Source organism: Cyanistes caeruleus, chromosome 24 (genome assembly GCF_971803275.1).
Source record: "Cyanistes caeruleus chromosome 24, bCyaCae1.hap1.1, whole genome shotgun sequence".
NCBI lineage: Eukaryota > Metazoa > Chordata > Aves > Passeriformes > Paridae > Cyanistes > Cyanistes caeruleus.
Genome location: NC_141724.1, coordinates 1,302,964 through 1,323,463, shown reverse-complemented (window position 1 = coordinate 1,323,463; position 20,500 = coordinate 1,302,964). Strand labels below are relative to the sequence as shown.

General features: G+C 54.3%; 1 protein-coding gene across 1 annotated transcript; it reads right to left on the bottom strand.

Annotated features, from left to right (window-relative positions):
* Positions 1 to 8,393: 8,393 nt before the first annotated feature.
* On the bottom strand, positions 8,394 to 12,042 carry BTG2 (BTG anti-proliferation factor 2). Its single transcript, XM_086861874.1, has 2 exons — positions 11,768 to 12,042; positions 8,394 to 8,988 (listed from the first exon to the last, which is right to left on the bottom strand). The coding sequence occupies exons 1-2, from the start codon at positions 11,925 to 11,927 to the stop codon at positions 8,651 to 8,653; spliced, it is 498 nt and encodes a 165-aa protein (XP_086718000.1). The 5' UTR covers positions 11,928 to 12,042; the 3' UTR covers positions 8,394 to 8,650.
* Positions 12,043 to 20,500: the final 8,458 nt, after the last annotated feature.

The following is a 20,500-nucleotide window of genomic DNA, read 5'->3' as shown; positions in this document are numbered from 1 at the left end:
TGGCCGGGACCAGCCCCAAAGCTCCAGCCAGAACTCCCAGCCAGGACGGGCTGGAAAATCCCACTCCATCCCCTTGGGACACCCCTTCCTCATCCCAGGGTGGCACAGGGACATTCTCATCCTCATCCCAACCCCCCAGACCCTCCCGGAGGCACCAGGACAGGGGACCCCTGGTTTGGGATCCCAGCAGGGATGGTGCTGGCTGTCCCCGAGGGTCCCCTCCAGGCTGTCCCTGCTCCAGGGGAATTTCCTGCCCCAGGAGGTCGGGAGCTGCTCCCAGGGGCAGGATTTGCTGGATCCCATCTCCCCTCATCCCCGGCTTGGGGGGATGATCCACACTCCTTCCCAAATCCCTGCAAAGCCAAAGGGGATGAGGAGGAGATTTAGGGAACCCAAATCCCATCATTTCCGAGGGATCTGGGAAGGACGGTCCAGAGGGAACAACCAGAGGAGTCGGGGAGGTTTTAGGGAGCCCGAATCCTGTAATTCCTGAGGGATCTGGGAAGGGAGCAAACAAAACCCAGAGCTCCTCCAGCAGCTGCTGGAGCCGGGCAGGGCCGGGGATTCCTGGTTCCCAGCAGCTGGGGGGAAGGGGAGGGGGCAGAGGGTCAGAGCACCCCCCCTGCCCCGCTTCCCCCCCTCCCCAAAATCCAGGGACAGCCCCCATTGGTCCCGCGGGCGCCCAATCTCTGCCTTGTTGTGGTGGGAACAGCAGGCAACGGGGGCTTGGCTCCCCCTCCTCACCCCCTTCCTCCTCCTCCTGTTGCCGGGAGGAGCTGCGGGGTCCGGGGGGCCCCTGGATCCCACCGAGGAGGAGGAGGAGGAGGGGGGAGAGCAGGGCTTTGTCCAGACCCACAGAGCAGGAAAAAGGAGGGGGAAACCCCAAACCAAGCCAAAGAACCCCCCTGGAGGGGCTTTGGGGGCACTGCTGCAGGGGGCACCGGCAGCTGCAGCCCCCCAAAATCCCAGCGGGGCTCTGGGGTTCTCCCAAGGATTCTCAGGGGATGCCAAAACCCAGCAGCTCTCACTGGGTGCCCCATGGGGAGCAGCAGGATTTCTGCAGAACCCCCCAGATTTTTCCCTGAAAACCCCGAATTCCGCCTCCACTCCTTTCCACATTTTCCCCTCCCAGTTCTCCTCATCCCCTCGCTTTTTTTTTCTTCTTTTCTTTTTTTTTTTCCCTACCTCCCCTTTTGCAGCCTCCCTCCCTCAGCTCCAACACTTCCCAGACTGTTTGTAAACATTCCCTTTAGGATGTTTCCCTCAGGAAACGCAAATTTCTGCTGGAAAACAACCCCTCCAAATATTTCCTCTCGGAGAAGCGCAAAAAAAAAAAGGAGAACACAAAAAAAACCTCAAAACCAAAATAAAAAGCAGCGAGGCAGCGGGTGCTGGGCTCATCCCAGCGCTTCCAGAGGGATCCAGGATGGGAAAAACCCTCTCCAGGAATGGGGACAGGAGCTCGAGACAGGTCCCAGAGCGGTGGTGGCACTCAGGGAAGTGTCACCGGTGTCACACCCTCGATTGCCCGATTCTTCTCGGATTTAACCCAAAACTTCTCCTGGCCTTGGGAGGCTCGGGGACAAAGGGACAAGGGGTGGGCAGCTCCCGCCGCCGCCGCAATTAAAGATGATAATTAATAATAATCAACTGTCGGGGTCCGGCCGCAGCAGCTGGGAAGAGATAAGGAAAAAATAGGAAAATTGCCGGGAGGGGGATCCCACCCCTGGAACGGGCTGAGGGTCAGGGGGATGAGGGGTCCTGATCCCACAGCTCCAAAATGCAGCTGGAATTTGGGATTTGGGGGGGTTTGGGGTCTCTCCACCCGCTCCCCTCTGAGATCCCCAACACTTTTTGGGGACCGTGGGGAGCGTCCTGCTCGGCGGGCGGCGTTTTGGGAACGGGAGGCAGAGATTTGGGCAGGAAATTCCCGATCTGTTCAGCTCCCATTCTTGCGTCCCCCTTTTGTTCCCCCGGCCATCTGTCCCGCTCGCCCCCTCTGCACGTGCCATAAATATCAAGCCGGGCTTTGTCTCGGCCCCAAAAGGCAGCGTGGGCCCCCCTAAACCCCCCTAAAGCTGCTGGGGGCCGCGGGAGGGGTCTCTGGTTTGGGGGGCACGGGCTCAGCATCGCCCTTCTCCCCCCTCCTGCTGCCCCAGGAGGTTTTGGGGTGGTTCTGAGACCATGGGGTCCGTGAGAACGGCCTTGGGATGGGGCTGAACCCCATTAAAAAAGGGAGAAATGGGAATTCTCAGCCCGAATGTCGGGGTAGAGCTTCACTCTACACCCCAAGATCTGCTGGTGGCCCAGAGGGGAATTTGTGGGGTAGATCCTCTGTGGGATCCCTCCCAAAACGGGAGCACAGCTCCCAAAAAATCCAACAGATCTGCCATAAATGGAGGCAAACGCTCTCCCAGAGCCAGGGGATTGGGTTCCGAGGCAGGAGGGACAATCTCTGGGAAGGGGGGATGAGTTTGGAGCGAGCCCCACTGCCGCATCTCATCCCAGTCCAGGTTTTTAACCCCAATAAAGCGGCACCCGAGGCAGGCGGGGCAGCGGCTCCGCTCCAGCCTCGCCCTTCCCTGTTTTATCCGGTGCCACGACGGGAACAACTCCCGGCTCAAAGGGCATTGTCCGGGGGAAAGGAGCCTCGCCCTCCGGGAGCCGCAGGCTCGGGGATGTTGTTCCCTCCAGGCCGGTCCCGGTGACATTTCCCCGATGTCCTTCTCGGGACGGGCACGGTGACATTTCCTCGATGTCCCTCTCGGGCCGGTCCCGGTGACATTTCCCCGATGTCCCTCTCGGGAGGTCCGGAGGTCACACGGGGGTTGTGTCCCCACCAGGAGCTGCCCCATCCCCGCTGTGCCAGGCACAGGGATCCCCACGGGGATCTTCGGGTGCCCCAAAACATCCCCAAAGCCATCCTGGGGTCACCCCAAATCCTTCTCCCTTTGCCTGGTGGGAGCTGGCCAGGCTGGCAGGGATTTTTAGGGATGCTCCCGAGTTTTAGGGCAGAAGGGACACAGAGCATCTCAAATGGCACCCGTGGAGTTTGGATGTGGCCCACGGGACCCTCTTGGGTGTCACCTGCGTGGGACACGGCAGAGGGGGGAGATCCATGAGCTCTCTGGTGCTTCCAGAGGCGGGAATGTTCTCCATGGGACACGTCGGGCTCATCCCAGGGGAAGGAGAGGCCGAGGAGAGCAGCGGCTCCAAGCCCTGGACAAGCCCCGGCAGCTGCTGGGGGGGCCGGGCCGGGGCTGCCCCGGGCTCTGCGTTCCCAGCCCAGACACGGCTCCAGGGAAAAGGGAACTGCCCCAGACAGGGAACGCAGCCTCCGGCTGTCCCTCCCCATGCCACTGCTCCGGGCTCTGCCAGGGGTGGGGACACGGCTCCCCTGGGGACAGGGAACACGGCTTCCCTTGGGGACAGGGGACACAGAATTCCTTGGGGACAGGCGACACAGCTCCCCTTGGGGACAGGGGACATGGCATTTCTTGGGGACAGGGGACACAGCATTTCTTGGGGACAGGGGACACAGCATTTGTTGGGGACAGGGGACACAGCATTTGTTGGGGACAGAGGACACAGCTCCCCTTGGGGACAGGGGACACGGCATTTCCTGGGGACAGGGGACACGATGTCCCTTTGAGATGTGGGAATGATGTCCCTTGAGATCGGGGGCACGGAATTCCTTTGAGATGCGGGAACAGCCTCCCCTGGGGACAGAGCCCCGGCGTGTCCTGGTGCCGAGGGCACAGCCACCCTCAGGGCTGCCACCGCTGTCCCTCCGAGGCCACCCAGCGCCGGCAGCTCCCGGGGCTGAGCACGGGCTGCGAGCCCTCAACAATTCCCGTTTTAAATTAAAATTAAATGAAGATTAAATGAAGATTAAATGAAGATTGAAAGCCCTGCGCACCCCCGGGCCCGGCGGGCTCTGCCCTGCCCCGGCTCCCAGCCCTTCCCTGCCGAACAAAAGGTGCAAAGTTCAGCGGGGCGTGAAAGGAGAAACAAAACCGCGGCCCTGGCGCTGCCCCCGCCCCCGCAGACAGATGGGGACAGTCGGGGAATTGTCGCTTGTCCCCGCACGGCACCAACAAATCCCCTTCATCCCCCAAGAGGCAGAAATGGGAGCGTTGGAGCCGGCCCAGGCCGGGAGCAGCTGCGGCAGAGGGGCCGGGATGGGGATGGGATCCATGGGAATGGGAATGGGATGGGATCCATAGGATGGGATCCATGTGATCCACAGGATGGGATCCATGGGATGGGATGGGAATGGGGTGGGATCTATGTGATCCACAGGATGGGAATGGGATCGGTGAGATGGGGATGGGATCCATGGGATGGGATCCATGGGATGGGGTGGGGATGGGATCCATGGGATGGGATCCATGGGATGGGATCCATGGGATGGGATGGGGATGGGATCTATGGGATGGGATCTATGGCATGGGAACAGGGTGACATGGGGATGGTGTTGGGGTGTCCCCCTCCCAATTCCAACTTGTCCCCATTCCAGGTGGATTTTGTTGCTTCCAGTCTTTGCCGAGCAGTCCAGGGGTATCCACACCCCCCACATTCCCTGAGGGAATTCCGTGGATCCCAGAAAGGCTGGAAAGGGCTGGCAGGGATGAAACCCCGAGCTCACGCAGCTCCCAGCCCAGGAACCGCCATCCCACCAGCACAAAAACGTCGGGGAAATTAAAAATAGCACCTCCGTCAGCGCCCCAGCGGCAGGGAGGGCTCGGCCTCCCAACACTCCCCACCTAAATTTTATTTTTATCCGGCCTGGGAGCGACCCAAATTTCAGCAGCAGCCCCAGATGCCAGCCACGGGTCAGGGCACGCCGGGCTGGCCTGGGAACGGGCTGGGAGCCCGGAATGCAGCTCCGGGCTGGAGCTGGGAAGGCAGAGGGAGGAAAAGGCTGGAGGAGCCTCCGGAGCCGGGGATTCCTCCCGGTGAGTCCGCAGGTGAGCGGCGCCCGGCCCTGCCCCGGCAGCAGAGATAATTTGGGTGTGTTGGTGGCAGTGGAGGGGGAAATAAAAGAGGAGAGGCTTCGAGGCAGCGCCCAAATGCACCCACAAATGGTTGGGAGGAGGGGAGGAGCTGCTGGGTGCCCGGCAGGGGCAGAGGGGACACAGGGCTGTGTCCCCCCGGGGTATCCCCACTCACAGGGAGCCTGGCAGGTCAATCAAACCCTCCTAAATTCCATGGAAAAGGGAGTTTTGGGTCAAAATAAATACAAGCTGAGCCGAGGCCTTTAAAGGAAGTTTGGTGGCAGAGGGAATGGTGGCAGGGAGCTTGGCAGGTCAACCAAACCCTCCTGAATTCCATAAAAAATGGAATAAATTCCATAAAAAATGGAATAAATTCAATAAAAAATGGAATAAATTCAATAAAAAATGGAATTTTGGGTTCAAGGTAAGCCCAAGCTGGTTGAGTCAAGGTTTTTAAAGTCCTGGTGGCAGAGAGGGGTCCCCAGCCTGGGAAGGGGGGACAGCTCTGAGTTTTTTCAGCCCCCCCAGAACAGGATGGGCCGTGACTCAGCCCCGGCTGCTTCGGTGGTGACGACACCGAGCATCCTCCCCATCCCCATCCCTGCCCCAAGGATCCAACCCCAGGCTGATCCCTCACCCTCCTGCAAGGACAGAGAGGCCAGGGAAGCTTCACCCTTAATCCCCCGCTTCCCAAAATTCCCATCAAATATTCCCAGGATTGGGGAGGGGAGATCGGGCAGGGTTTTTAACACCGGGCAGGACACGAGATTTCCACAGAGTCCCAAGGAGGAGGAGAAGAAGGGCAGGACACCCACAGCCTCTTCTGAGTCATGCCCAGCTGGAATTCCTGGAGTTTGGAAGGCCAGGAAGCTTTTTTGCCGAACCTGGGTGACGCAGCCGGAAATCTGCAGTCACCCCCACAACATTCCCAGGGCGGGGTTTGGGCTGAAATCCCAAATCCCAAATCCCAAATCTCCTCCCTGAGCTCCCAGGAATGAGGCAGGCCGGGTTACAATGCTACATTTTTATTAAAGTAACAAAAAAAAAAAAAAGCCCGGGGGTCTGTACATTCCGGGTATAAAACGTTTCTGTACATCAGGAACCAGCTGCTCCCTCCTCCAATTCCTCACAGAATTCCCAACATTTTCACCCCCCCAAAAAAAGGGGGGGAAAAAAACAAAAAGGGGAAAAAACAAAAAGGGGAAAAAAACAAAACGGGGAAAAAACAAAACAGGGAAAAAAAACAAAAGGGGAGAAAAAAAGGGGGGGAAAAAAGGGGGAAAAAAAAAAGGGGGAAAAAAAGGGGGAAAAAAAGGGGGGGAAAAAGGGGGGGAAAAAAGGAAAAAAAGGAAAAAAAAAAAAAAAAAAAAAGCAGGTCCCGTTCAACAGTCCAGCTTGGTTAAAAATAAAAATAAAATATTAATAATGACAGAAACCCCCCTCAAAGACACTGTCTCAAAATCCACATCACATCAGGCTTGGAGGCAAAAGGCAGCAAGAGCACGGGAATTCACAGCTTTTGTGTCACCAGCTACGAGAGAGAAGTGGATTCTACCCAAATTTGGTTGGTTTTGAAGCTTTAAAAAATAAAATTAAAGAAAAAAGACACCTTGGACACGAGGCTCCTCCACCCCCGGGGTGAGAAGAGCGAGGCTGTTTTGGTTCTGGGGTGTTCCTTTGGTGGGAAACTCCTGGAAAACTCCTCTGGGGAGGAGGAGGGAATAAAACTTGGAGGCTGCTTTGATCCTGCCCGAATTCAGCCCCGAGCTCCTCCCGGGGTGGGCTCTCCACATCAGGCAGCTTCGAGTCAGGAATCCCAACAAAAAAAAAGCAGAGATGACTTTTCCTGGAAAAGGGAATTTGATTTTTTTGGTCGTTGCCAGGCACTCCCCTGTGGGTGAGGTCACCTATTGCACAAGAAAAGCCCCCCCAGTGCTTCAGTTCCGCTTTGCTGACGTGAGAAATTCGAGTGAAAAGGGAAATGATGCAAGCCCAGACTCTGCTCTGATCTCCTCGGGCACAAACAGTGACCTGACACTTAAAAACAGAATAAAGGATTTGAGAATCGAGGCTGATTTTCCAGTTCTGGACTTGATGGAGCTTGCAAAAATAAAAAAAAAAATCTGAATTTTCCAAGTCAAGGCCGGGTTGCTGGGCTGGATTATTTAATGTATTAAAGCTGGGAGCTTCCTTCCTCTCCCACAGCACCCAGGATTTGGAAATATATTGCACAAATGTCTGAGAACTTGAACAACTCTGCCTTTGCCACGTCAGGAAAAGGGGAAGTTTCAGCTTCACAATAATAAAAATTATTATCCAGGAAGTTTTGCTACAACCGAGCACATCCACGCCCCGATCTTCCCCCAGGACCCCCGGGGGAGCAGCAGGGGTTGGGAAAGAGGCAGTGGATGTGGGATATCCCAGGAAAAGCTCCTTCCCAGCAGGCTGGTGGAGTTCAGGGCCTTTAGCCCCTGCTAAATTCGGGGTTTAAAAGCCAAATCCCCCAAAAAAAACAGCTGGGCAGAGCCTTCCTGAGTGCTGGGAGAGCACAGGACAGGGGCAGAGCACTGGAGCAGGAATTAAACTGCACCAAGAGCTCTGTCCCAAAGAGATGGGACCCAAATTCCTTTCCCAAGGGGGCAGGGGAAGTGCTGCAGCTTCAAAAAGCAACATCAGGACCCCAAAACTCCTGAGCATCCCACAGAGAGCAACATCAGGACCCCAAAAACTCCTGAGCATCCCACAGAGAGCAACATCAGGACCCCAAAAACTCCTGAGCATCCCACAGAGAGCAACATCAGGACCCCAAAAACTCCAGGTTTGAGGAGAAAAGGCAGCAAAAAGGGGGTGTCAGACCCCGAGCTCAGCAGGACAAGGAGCAGCTCCGGGACAGGGGACACGAGGCAGCCCTGGGGACACGGAGAGGTCACCAGGGCTGAGCCCCTCGGAGCAGCAATGTCCCCTCAGTGCCACCACGAGCCACCCTGGGGACACCACCAGGGTGTCTCTGCCGAGCTCCACAGCCCAGTGAGCCCGTCCAGGGAAGGGCAGGGGGTGGGAGAGGGGCAGAGCACACCCAGGAGGGGCACCCCGGTGTCCCCAGGCTGAGCCAGCCCCGAGGTGACACCAAACCCCGGCACAGAGAGGTCAGGCCAGCAGCTCCAGCACCACTGGAGATGCAGGAAGAGCCCTGGAAAGCAGGGTGGGGACGAGGTGACATCTCAGCCACTTCCCAGCCTGGCTTCACCCCCCTCATCCCCCATTCTGACACTCCAAGGTGAGCAAAGCCAGCCCCAAAACTGCCATCCAACACTTAATTAGGTAGATCTCAGCTTCACAATAATAATAATAATTAAAAAAAAAAAAAAAAAAGAAAACTCACAAGCTTGCAACAGCTTTAGAAAAGGCACCTGGGGCGCCGCCTCGGCTCAGAGCGACACCCAATATTTTAATTTTGGATTTTCTGGAGGGTTTTTTTTAAAAAATATAAATAGCTCTTCATCTTAAAAATAGATCCTCAGCTTGAGGTATTACAGTAGCCTGTGTCTTGGCAGTGTAAGGACAAGGAGGAGATTTTTTTTTTGTTGTTTTTTGTTTTTGTCGTGTTTTTTTGGGGTTTTGTTTGGGGTTTTTTTTGTTTTGTTTTGTTTTTTTTAGCTGGAGACAGTCATGATGTAGTTTTTGGAAGGGCTGGTACGGCCCAGCATCATCTGGTTCTTGCAGGTGAGCATCCCTCCGTAGGAGCTGGGGGGTTTGGCGGCCTCGTACAAAACGCAGATGGATCCGTCCTCTCCGATGCGATAGGAGACCTCGTAGGGATCCACCCAGAGCGTCAGCTCGCTGGGCAGGAGCTGGTAGAGCTGCGGGAGGCTCAGTCCGATCTGGCTCGCTGCCTTGCTGATTATGGGGTCCATCCTGTGGTTGATGCGGATGCAGCGGTAGCCGGAGCCTTTGAAGGGTTTCTCGGGGAACCAGTGGTGTTTGTAGTGCTCTGCAAGGGGGATGGGGGAGAGCAGTGTTATAGATATATTTTATATTTTATATATATTTTATATAGATATATTTTATATAGATATATTTTATATAGATATATTTTATATTTTATATATATTTTATATAGATATATTTTATATTTTATATATATTTTATATAGATATATTTTATATTTTATATATATTTTATATAGATATATTTTATATAGATATATTTTATATAGATATATTTTATATAGATATATTTTATATAGATATATTTTATATTTTAGATATATTTTATATTTTAGATATATTTTATATTATAGATATATTTTATATTATAGATATATTTTATATTATAGATATATTTTATATAGATATATTTTATATAGATATATTTTATATTTTATATATATTTTATATAGATATATTTTATATAGATATATTTTATATAGATATATTTTATATAGATATATTTTATATAGATATATTTTATATAGATATATTTTTTATTTTTAAATATATTTTATAGATATATTTAATTTCAAATATTAAAATGAATGTTATGTGTATGAGAAACTTTGTTGTGTTAATGTAGTTTATTTCTGTTATTGATGAAATTTAGGAATAGCGGTATAATACATATATGTTAGGCTATGGCATAGTAAAAATAAATAAAAAATAAAATTAAAACTGCTTTTGTTTGTATAAACCAAAGACTGGAAAAAAAAAGGATAAAGAGGAAACCCAAAGAGGGAAAAAAAAATAGCTGGAGAACTCCTGCATTTGTAAATATCTTATCCAGATGAAGACAGCAGTGACCAGAACTCTGCTGGGGAGGAATTTATTGCATTTCTGGTATCAGGGAATGTAAATCTCAAGAAGATTGATCTCTTGGGAAGGGGGCAAGAGAAAACTAAACAGAAGAACACCAAAGATCCTAAGGAGAATGGATGAATATGGGTGAGAATTTATGGATATGGGTGAGAATTTCTGGATATGGATGAGAATTCCTGGATATGGATGAGAATTTCTGGATATGCAGCAGGGTTCTGTTTTTAAGGGACAATCTTTTGTCAGTGAGGTGAATGCAGAGACACCTGGCCAGATCTGTATACTTTATTTTTTTCTCCTAATTGGTTTTTTTTTCTATTAAACTTTTAAATTCTATAAAAATTATATGAACCTCGTTTTTCACAGCAGTGAGCTGTGATTTTTCCCGGGTGGGAAGTGGAGTTTAGGGCTCTGGAAGGGAATGGGCAGAGCAGCGAGCAGGGGGAGCTCAGGAATGGATCTTTCCCAGGTGGGAAATGGAGTTTAGGACATTTAGCCACCGTAGAATTTCAGATTTAAAGGTGAAACCTGCACAACGCCCTGTGGAGGGTTTGTCAGGGTTTCTGCAGGGCTCTGGGAGGGAACAGGAGTGAGCAGGGATATCCCTCAGGCAGATATCCCTCATTTAGCCCCCACCAAATTTGGGGTTTAAAGGCCAAACCCCAAACCCCAGCAGGGCAGAGCAGGAATTAAACGGCCCAGAAAGTTGTGTAGCGAGGAGATGGGACCCGAATCCCCCTCCCAGGGGTGGGGCAGGGGATGGGGAGGTGCTGCTGGCACCGAGTGCATCCCCAAAATCCACGGCAGGGGCTGCCCGGGGCAGATACGGTATCGGGCACCCCAAAGCTGCCCCACGGAACCCGAGCTCAGGAGAATTTGGGGCTCCTTATCACAAAGCGGCCACCCCTCCCTGCGGCCGATAAGAGCCCCGGGCTGGGAGGGACCCCCAAAAACCCTCCGGGGGGAGAGGCAGGCCCCGCTGGCACCGGGAGGGGGCTCGGGATCATCCCGGGGGTCTGCAGTGCCACACTGGGGCTGCCAGGACCCCGCGGGGACACGGGCGGCTCGGGGGGGACACAAAGGCACAGACGGAGCTGGGACAGCCCCGAGGGGTGAGCGAGACCAGGGGACACCAGGTCCTGGAAGGGACACGGGGAGCACCAAGGAGGGACAGCGGGAGCGACACGGGAGGGCACGCCGGGTCCTGGAAGGGACAGGGGGGGCACCAAGGAGGGACACCAGGTCCCGGGAGCGACACGGGAGGGGACACCAGGTCCTGGAAGGGACATGGAGGGCACTCGGGAGGGACACCAGGTCCCGGGAGCGACACGGGAGGGGACAGCAAGTCCCGGGAGCGACACTGTTGGGAACAGCAGGTCCTGGAAGGGACATGGAAGGCATCAAGAAGGGACACCAGGTCCTGGAAGGGACACGGAGGGCATCAAGGAAGGACACCAGGTCCCATGAGCGACACGGGAGGGGACAGCAGGTCCCGGGAGCGACGCTGTTGGGAACAGCAGGTCCTGGAAGGGACATGGAAGGCATCAAGGAGGGACACCAGGTCCCACGAGCGACACGGGAGGGGACAGCAGGTCCTGGAAGGAACACGGGGGGCACTCGGGAGGGACACCAGGTCCTCGGACCAACAGAGAGGGACACTTGAGAGGGACACCAGGTCCTGGAAGGAGCACAGAGGGCATCTGAAAGGACACCAGGTCCTCGCATCACCATGGGGGGCACTCGAAGGGACACCAGGTCCTGGAAGGCACACGGGGGGCACCAAGGAGGGACACCAGGTCCTGGAAGGCACACGGGGGGCACTCGGGAGGGACACCAGGTCCTGGCAGGCACACGGGGGGCACTCGGGAGGGACACCAGTGGGCGCCTGGTCCCGAGGGCCACAAGAAGAGTCCGGCCACCAGCGGGCTCCTGTCGCCGCGCTTCTCCTCGCCCAAAGCTCACCTGTGAGCGCCTCCCGCAGCGCCCCGCTGAAGACCTGTAGCTGCTGCTCGCTGACGCAGCCCCGCGTCCGCAGCAGGCCGGACACGAAGCCCACGGCGGCGGCGATCTCGGGCACCATGTCGGCCCGGGGGCCGCGGCGGTGGCTGTGGCGGTGGCTCATCCCGGCGGGGACGGGGGGACACCCGCGACCTCTCGGCGGCTCCGCGGCGTTCGGTCTGCGCCCCCGGCTGCGCGCACGCTTTATATAGAGCGGATGGGAGTGACGTCACGGCGCGGCCGCCGCGTTCCATTGGCTGGGCCGTATGCAAATGAGGGAATGCAAATGGTGGTATGCTAATAGCGGCTGAGCTCAGCGCGGTGACGTCACAGCGCGAGGGGGGGCGGTTACCGGGGGAGGTTCGGGGTGACCTGGGGGGGGACAGGGACAGATGGACACAGGGGGACAGGGACAGAGGGACAGGGGGACACAGGGACAGGGGGACAGGGACAGGGACAGGGACATGGGGACAGGGACAGATGGACACAGGGACAGGGGGACAGGGACAGAGGGACAAAGGGACAGGGACATGGGGACACAGGGACAGATGGACACAGGGACACAGGGACACAGGAATACGGACACAGGCACAGGGACAGATGGACACAGGGACACGGACACAGGCCCAGGGACACAGGAACACGGACACAGGGGCAGGGGGACACAGGGACACAGGGACAGGGGCAAGGGGACACAGGGACACACGGACAGGGACACAGCCAGCCCACCAGGACCCCTTGGCAAAGCCCCCGCTCCTGGGGTTGGGGGTTGGGGCTCCTGGGCAGCTGCCCCTGCTCAAAGTCCCCCCGAGGGCAGCGGGGCAGAGCCATCCTGAGCATGGAAAGGAACATTAAAGATCACCCAGTGCCACCCCCTGCAGGGACAGGGACACCTCTCGCCATCCCAGGCTGCTCCAGCCTGGCCTTGGGCACTGCCAGGGATCCAGGGGCAGCCACAGCTGCTCTGGGAATTCCATCCCAGCCCCTCCCCACACTCACAGGGGGGAATTCCTGCCCAGTATCCAACCTGAACCTTCCCTCTTTCAGTTTGAAGCCATTGTCCCTTGTCACTCCATCCCTCATCCCAAGTCCCTCCCCAGCTCTCCTGGGGGCCCCTGGAAGAGGATCCAAGCTCTCCCATCCAGATCAGCCCTTTGCCACCCCCCTGGAATCCCCCCGCACAGGGGGCTCTTCCCAGCAGTGTTTCCATCCCCAAATGTCCCTCCTCCAGACACAGCCACAGATCCACCCGTGTCCCTCGGGCAAGGCCAGTCCCTTGGCAGAGATCCCTGGAGAAGGGAGAACCTTCCAAGAGTGTCACACAGGAGCTGAGGGGTGACAGTGCCACTGCCACCCTGCCTGAGCAGCACTGGAGGTCAGGGCTGGCACCTTCCAGCCAAAATCCAGGCTGGAGGAAGAGTGGGATGCAGGAGGAGGTGGCTGCAGCGCCGAGGACGTGTCCCCACCCCGGGGAATCAGGGAGGACAAGCCAAGGCAAGCAGGGATGGAGCAGAACACGGAGTCTCCAGGTGCTTCCAGCCAGCCCAGCGGGAGGGAGAGGAGAAGCCCTGATGCTGTGGGAGATGAAGGAGCACCTGGAAGCCACCACAAGCCCGGAGCTGGCCCAGCTGGCCCTGCCACGCTGCCCAGAGAGCTCCTGCTGAAACTGGCCCCGAGCTAAAGAGCAGTGGGAGGCCGAACTCTTCTCTTTGATCAACCATGAGAGAGTTCCTATCAGCGCAGGACGGGATCCTGGATGAATATTCCCTGGCAGAGCACCGGGATTGTTCCAAGCCATCGCCTGGCAGCCTCCTCCAGCACCGGGGGAGGACCTAAAGCCACAGCTCTGCTCTGATCCCCAGGAAAACGCCCTCTCCTCCCGTGGCTGGGGCCTCATTTGGCATCTCCACAAGGGCTGGGAGCAGCTGGAATGAGCCAGGGCAGGGAAGGAGCTCCGGAGCTCTGGTTGCCCGCGGAGCTGCCCCGTGGCCGTTCCCACAGAGCTGCTCCCGGTGCTGGCGCAGCATTCCCAGAGCAGGAGGAGCTGGGGCTGCTGGCACAGGGCCTGCCAGCACATCCCACCTCTCTGGGGCTCCTCCTGAGCCCCTCGGGGTCCTGTTCCACCGGGAAATGATCCTGGAATTGCTGACCCTTGGGGTCCTGTCCCATGGGAAATGATCACGGACTTGCCCAGCAAGGGGCGGCATCGCCCACTTGTACCCCCAAAACTGGGGATGGCATTGAGGTTTTCCAGCACCTCTTTCTCCAGGTCTCAAATTCCCAATGATTCCCAGGAATCTGGGGTAAAATAGGATTTTTTTGAGGCTTTTTGCTGGCAGCCTGCAGCTGGTTTTATTCCCACGCTGCGCTCGGGATTTCACGTGTTAACAACCCCCACCAAGGGCTGTGCAGACCCTGGAACAGGAACTGGGAATGAGACAGGAATCAGGGGAAGGAAAACGGCTCTGGAAGTTGTGGAAAAGGGGAATTCAACAGCTCCAGCCCAAGCAGGGCTCTGCACTGACCCCATTTCATGCCCTGAAGCGCAGCAGGCCCAGGGCAGGGTCAGGTTTGCGAGGAGACGCATCCGAGGGGTCCCCAAATCCTCCCCATCTGCTGCCCCATTCATCCCCAGAGCAGAAGAAATCAGGCAAATCTCTGGCCACAAACCAGATTTGCCTTTGTAAGCCTTGAAATAAACCCAAGGATTAAAGTCTAAGGACTTTTTTTTCTTTTTTAATTTTTTTTTTCCAAGTCAGCACCACACATGAAAGAGGCCTGGGAGAGCCGGCGTGCTGCAGGGGGAGGGGGTTGGATATTCCAGAGGCCCCTGGAAGAGGCTGGATAAACATCCAGCGTGTCCATGCACGGCTCCAGAGCTTTGAACACACCTGTGCTGCCGTGCTCGGGGCGCGTGGATCAGCGGGAAAAGTGGGAACGCAGCGAATCCACCCCAGTGGGGAACATCCCTGCGCAAAAACAGCCTGAAAAACCAAATTAAAAAGTGACCCCATGGGTTTTGGTTTTGACTGGGCTGAGCTTGGCCATCCCAGCTGGGAGCAGGGCTGGTTTCTGCCAGCCTAAGGAATATCGGGATGGAATCCTCCAGCCCTGACTCACTGGATTGGAGCAGCAGGGCTCCTGCAGCCTTGCCTAGAATAGCTCTAATAACCAGGGCTATTAATTGGCCATTAGGGGCTAACTGTGCTCATTAGGCCCTGATGAGGGTGAGCCAGCCTGACCCGGCAGGTTCCCCTGGTCCCCCCAGGATGGGGGAAATGGTGGCACCATTCCCCAAATTCGCAGCTCCCATTTGATTTATTCCTGGTCTCCCACTTCGCTCCCCATTCCCTGCGTGTTCATCTGCTGGGATGTGGCTCCCAAATCAGCTTGGCCCCGTTAAGCCCTTCCAATAGGAGATTTCCTGTGCAGCTCAAGGCCCTCTAAGCGGGTTATGCGTCCCTAATTTCTGGCCCTGGGGTTTTTCAGGCAGAGCTTGAGGCTTAGTGCAGCCTTTCAAAACACTCGGAGGAGTTACAGAGCAAAGAAACCATCAGAAAATAAAATTCGGTTTAAAAAGAGAACCGAGTTTGAGGCTGTTCTGGCTGGGTTGGTTTTCCACCCTGCATTTAGCTGAGAGCATTTAGATTTCAATTTAAAAAACAAACAAACAAACAAAAAAGCAACCCAAACTCAATAAATTTCTGCCCAGGGATTGGCCAGGCTGGGGCTGGAACTGGTCTGACAGGAACCAGGAGTTCAGATAACCAAACCCTCCTGTTTATCCAAATGAGGCTCCAAACCAGTCGAGCTGGAAATTTTACAATTAAAAAAAAAAAAAAAAAAAAGGGGAACATTTGGCATTCAATCAAGGGTTAAAACCCGAGCTTCTCACAGGGACTGAGGCTTTGCAAGTCAGCAGCTCGGGGTGTTTTACGTTCACCTAAAAGGCAGAAGTTCCCACGCCACACTTGGACTCACTGTGGGTTTTTTTTGGGGTGACGACACCCTGAAGTCTGCAGTTTACAGGGCACGAGGCACAAAAACCCCAATTCCAATCTGTCCTGGAGACCCAGCAGAGCCAACTGCCCATTGGCTCCGTCCCAGGCAGGAAAACAACCCCAGAATTAAGAATTAACATCCAAATCCTGCTCATCAGCCACGTCGCTGAATCAGCTCCTCTAGCCGGGTCCCTGTGATATGTGGAATAAAAAGGAACTTTATAACTCGCAGAATAATGAATTTATTCAGCGCTGAGGTGCATGGGGTTATCTCTTCTAAAGGCATGCACAATTTTTAGATTTGATTTTTTTCTTTTTTATCTTTTACAAACTAGAGTTACACGATACTCTTAATACATATTCATTTCTTAACCTTGCTCATTTACATATTACAATTAGCTCTATGCCCTTTTCAGTCTTTTGACCACTTTTTTGGGACTTTAAATCCATTTTTTTCGGTTTAGGGTCTGAGGAGTCTCCTTTATCTTGTGGTGCTTTTATCTTTTCATCTCATTTGTGTATTTTAGCTCTTTATCTTATTTTGCAGTTTGACTCTTTTCTAGTTTTTGTGGATCTGGGTGTCAGGGCATTTTTTAGTTAAGCATTTCTTTATGTTTATCCCTTAATTCTTAATTTCTTTGTTTCACCTGCAGCCACCCAAAGCTTTGGGAAGGATTTGAAGGTTATTTTGGCCAATTTGAACAGCCAAGGGCTGGCTTTTCTTGAAGTTTAGGGGGAGGGGAAAAAAAAATCGCTGGGAACTGTCAAGAACTGAAAAAATAATGGATGTATTGGCGTGGTTTAAATCTCATTCTGTGGCTGTGGCGGAGGAGGGACAGACAAGTGTGCGGGCAGTGGCAGCAGCCACCTGCTTGGTGACACCAGTTAAGCACAATCAGTGGGAATTTAAGGGGAAAAAAGCCCAGGGGTAAAGCGGGTTTAAGATGTTTAATCCCAGCTGTAATTGGTAACCCGGGTGTGACCCCAGGAACGGGCTCGGTAAACAACAAGGCAGGGCTTAAAGCCCAGCCTACACTTTGGGCCTTTCAAAATGGGGTTGTGAAATGAGGGAACCGTGTGAAATGGGGGGATGAGGCGGGACAGGGACACCGTGTCCCCCAGCACGTCTGGTTCCCGGCATCCCAGGGAATTCCAGGGCTTTATCAGCCCCCAGCTCTGCTCCTCCAGCCCGCTTTTGGAGGCTTTTGTCAGCCCCACGCTTGGTTTGTCGCCTGTAAATCCTCCTGGGGACCTGGGGATGTGTGGACAGGACATGCCAGGACACATTTGGGGCATGTCCAGGCAGCTTCCCTCATCCTATAAAGGAGCTTTAAATATTCCCCTGGGCTCCCTGCTGGATTTGTGTGGCTGGGGGCTGGATTTCCACACAACATTTCCACACAGGAGATTTGGGACTGCAAAAATCCCTCCCTCTGCTCCAATTCCCTTCCTCCATGCCCCGTTCCCTCCTCTCCGACCCCACTGCCAATGTCCCATCTGCTCTGGAGTATTTTGGGAAGCAAACATTGCTTTTTCTGCACCCTCCCGAGGCCTCTGGGTTTTGTTTTCCGCTGCTGCTGAACTCCCAGGGCGCTCGTGGGGGTTTCTGCGCGGCCTCAGCTTCCTGCTGATGTCGTGTTGGGCAAGGAGAATTTGGTGAGATCTCGACATTTTTGGAGAGGAAACCTCGGCCTTGGGTTCCTCCCGAAGCTGCCTCGGCGGGGAAGGTGTGGAGATGAGCTCAGAGATGGTTTCCTGTTCTTTTGAGCTGGGTTTGTTGCTCGTTTTCCACATCCTTGCCAGCGCCTCCACCCAGCCCTGTCCTTGTCACAGGGGACAGAGGGGACACCGAGCAGAGGTGTTTGCACAGCCAGCTCCAGGGAAAGCTGGCAGCTGGAAAACCTGGAGCAGCCCTGTTGGTTTAGGAGATAAAAGCACTCCCAAGCCCTGGGAACAGAGCAGGGATGAAGGTGAGACGTGCCCTGGCGCTGCCCCACCCCAAGCCCCATGGCCTCGGCGATAAAATCTCCCCCAGCCCAGGGTAAACAGCACGTGGGGGCACAGCTGGGCACAGGCAAATTGCCCCTCGGTAATTCCTCCTTATCGGGGTGTGGCTGCCCAGCCAGGCCTTGCTCTTTCCCCTCTGGAAACTCCCGGGATAAACACGGACTCCAGTCAAAACAGCCGCTCCCTCCCGCGCACACCTGGGGACAGGTGAAGCCACCGCTGGGAATGACACGAAGCCCTCGCCAGAGACACCCAGGTGAAGGAATCCGTGAGGAATTCGGGGCCAAGGCGGGTTCAGAATGGAGAAAAGCGAGCCTGGGAGATGCCAAGTCCTGGTTGAAGCCAAAGAAACAATCAGGACGCAGAGCTGGTGGAATGAGAGAGCAAAATTCCTCCCGTCTCCCTGAGTTTTTCAGGCCAAACCTCCCTCCTTGGGTCTATCTCACACCTTTCCTTCTAAGGCAGGCTGGAGGGGTGGATTGAAGGATTTCCCCCTTCCCTGCTGACACACAGCTATGAAAAAGGGATTTTTCTTTTCTTAGAAACGAGAAGTTAAAAAAAAAAAAGAAAATAAAAGCGAAAAAAAAAAACCCCAAACCTCTTCGGCCAAAACCACAAGACGGGAATTTATTTTTTATTTATTTTTTTTTATTTTAAGGTGCTGAGAATGCACCTGGGCTGCCAAAGTGCAGCTCAGCCAGGCTGGGAGGAGCTGCCAAGGCAGCACATTGCCCGAAATCTGCATTTCTCTGCCCGTTTCTTTGCTTGGGGAGCACGAAGAGAAGGGAACGTGTGGTGCAGCTCCATGGCAACCCCAATCCCCGGCACAAAAACAAGGCCAAGAGCACCAAAACCTCCGTGGCTGCAGCAGCTGGGAAGGGAATTTCCTGACCCTGCTCAGAGCCACCGGCTGGGCTTGAATGTGTTTTTTAAAAGGTTGTGAAATGCAGTTTATTCTCGCTGTTTTGGAGGGGGAGAGCGGGAGATGGGCACCGATTAAAGGGGTTTTGATTGGGGCAGCACAAATCTGAGCTGCTCCACAGGTCTGGGGGGTTTTGTGGGATCCACGGTGTCCATATGGGATTTTTTTGGGATGTTCTGGGCTTTCCCACAAGGCTGAAGGGATCAAGGCAGTCCCAGGTGTAGCAGGCGGTGATAAGAAGGCTCCAGACACCAGATTTGGGCCAGTTCATGGCAAACTGACCCATCCAGGGCTGATTCCAGACCTCATTCCCCGCCCAGATTCTGGATCTGTCCAGATGGATCCACCTTCCCCTCCTCTCCCTGCCCACCAGCCCCTTCCTTACTCCACTTTATTTTCTTCATGCATTTATTTAATTTTATTTAATGCACCCTGTCCATCCCTCTTTCCCAAATTCCTTTATACAATATTTTTAGTGCTGGAGCAGCTCCTCAGGAAGGATTTTTTTCGTGGCTCAGCTCAGAGCTGGGCCTGGGTTTGGTATTTGGGATATCTGGAATGGCTTTTTCTTATTGTTTGGGATGCTCTTCACTGTTTCTTCTTTTATTTAAAATAAATAAAATAAAATAAATAAATAAATAACATGAAATAAATAACTTAAAATATCATCAACCCAAAGGCACTTTGCAAATTGAATAATAAAAGAAGCCCCATTTCAGCATGGTAAACCCAGAAACTTCTTTTTCCTGGGTCTGGGACACTTCCCCATGCAAAGCCACCCCTCAGCTCAGCTTTTCCCTTTGCCTAAATATTCTGGGATTGCACATGGAAGGTGCTGCGGGGCTGAGCAGCAGCAGGATTGTGCAAGGAACGGATTTATCTGATTCCAAAATGAAGAGTTGGGGCCCAAAGCTCTGCCCAACCCACCCCCTCCAAATCCAGGGTGGACTTTTCTCCTGGGGACGGTCCATGGGAGGGAAGGGACACTGGGAGAAGCTCCTGGGGGATCTTCTCAGGCTACACCCACAAATTCTGAAAGAGGCCACGGCTTCCCAGGGCTCCCTGGCCCTGCAAGCAGCAATTAGGGCACAAAGGGAGCCTGGCTAAAGCTGGGAAACACCCAGGCCCAGTTTAAATCCGGGTGGTGCCTCTTCCCAAGCTGATCCCTGCTCCAGGAGATCCCTCCTGGCTTCCTCTGCGGGCTTGCTCCGGGCTCTTCCCAGGGAGTCCTCGCCCTTCCCTGGCAAAGCTGGAGGGTTGGGTTTGTTGGGGTGATGCAGCAGGGCAGGAACCGCATGGATTCACCTTCCAGAGCTTTGGAAAACTCCTTGGAGAAATCCACAGCTCCACCACGTCCTCCCAAAGCTGCTCCGCTGGGAATTCTGAGAGCTGGATGAGCACCGGAGCAAGGACGGGCTGAGCATCACCCTCCAAATGTTTCTGTTTGTCTTGAAGACCCTGAGGAGGAAGCTAATGTGCTTTCTCCCCAAAATCCCACAGGAAAGTTCTGTCACTAAAGAAAATCCGGGAGGCCGGAGCGGGAATGTGGCCTTGGAGCTGGAGCTGGGTGTGAGCAGCCAGGGAGGGAACTGGGAAATTGTTAAAGGAGGTGTCATTTACCCAAAAATCTGGGGTTGGATCACATTTGGAGCCCAAATTTCAGGTCAGAGCCACAGGGATCCCTCCCTGGAGCAGCACATCCGCTCCCTGTTGGATTTCAGTGTTCCCAAGGCTTTGCCAGAGGCTCTGGGGGTGTTTTTACCATCC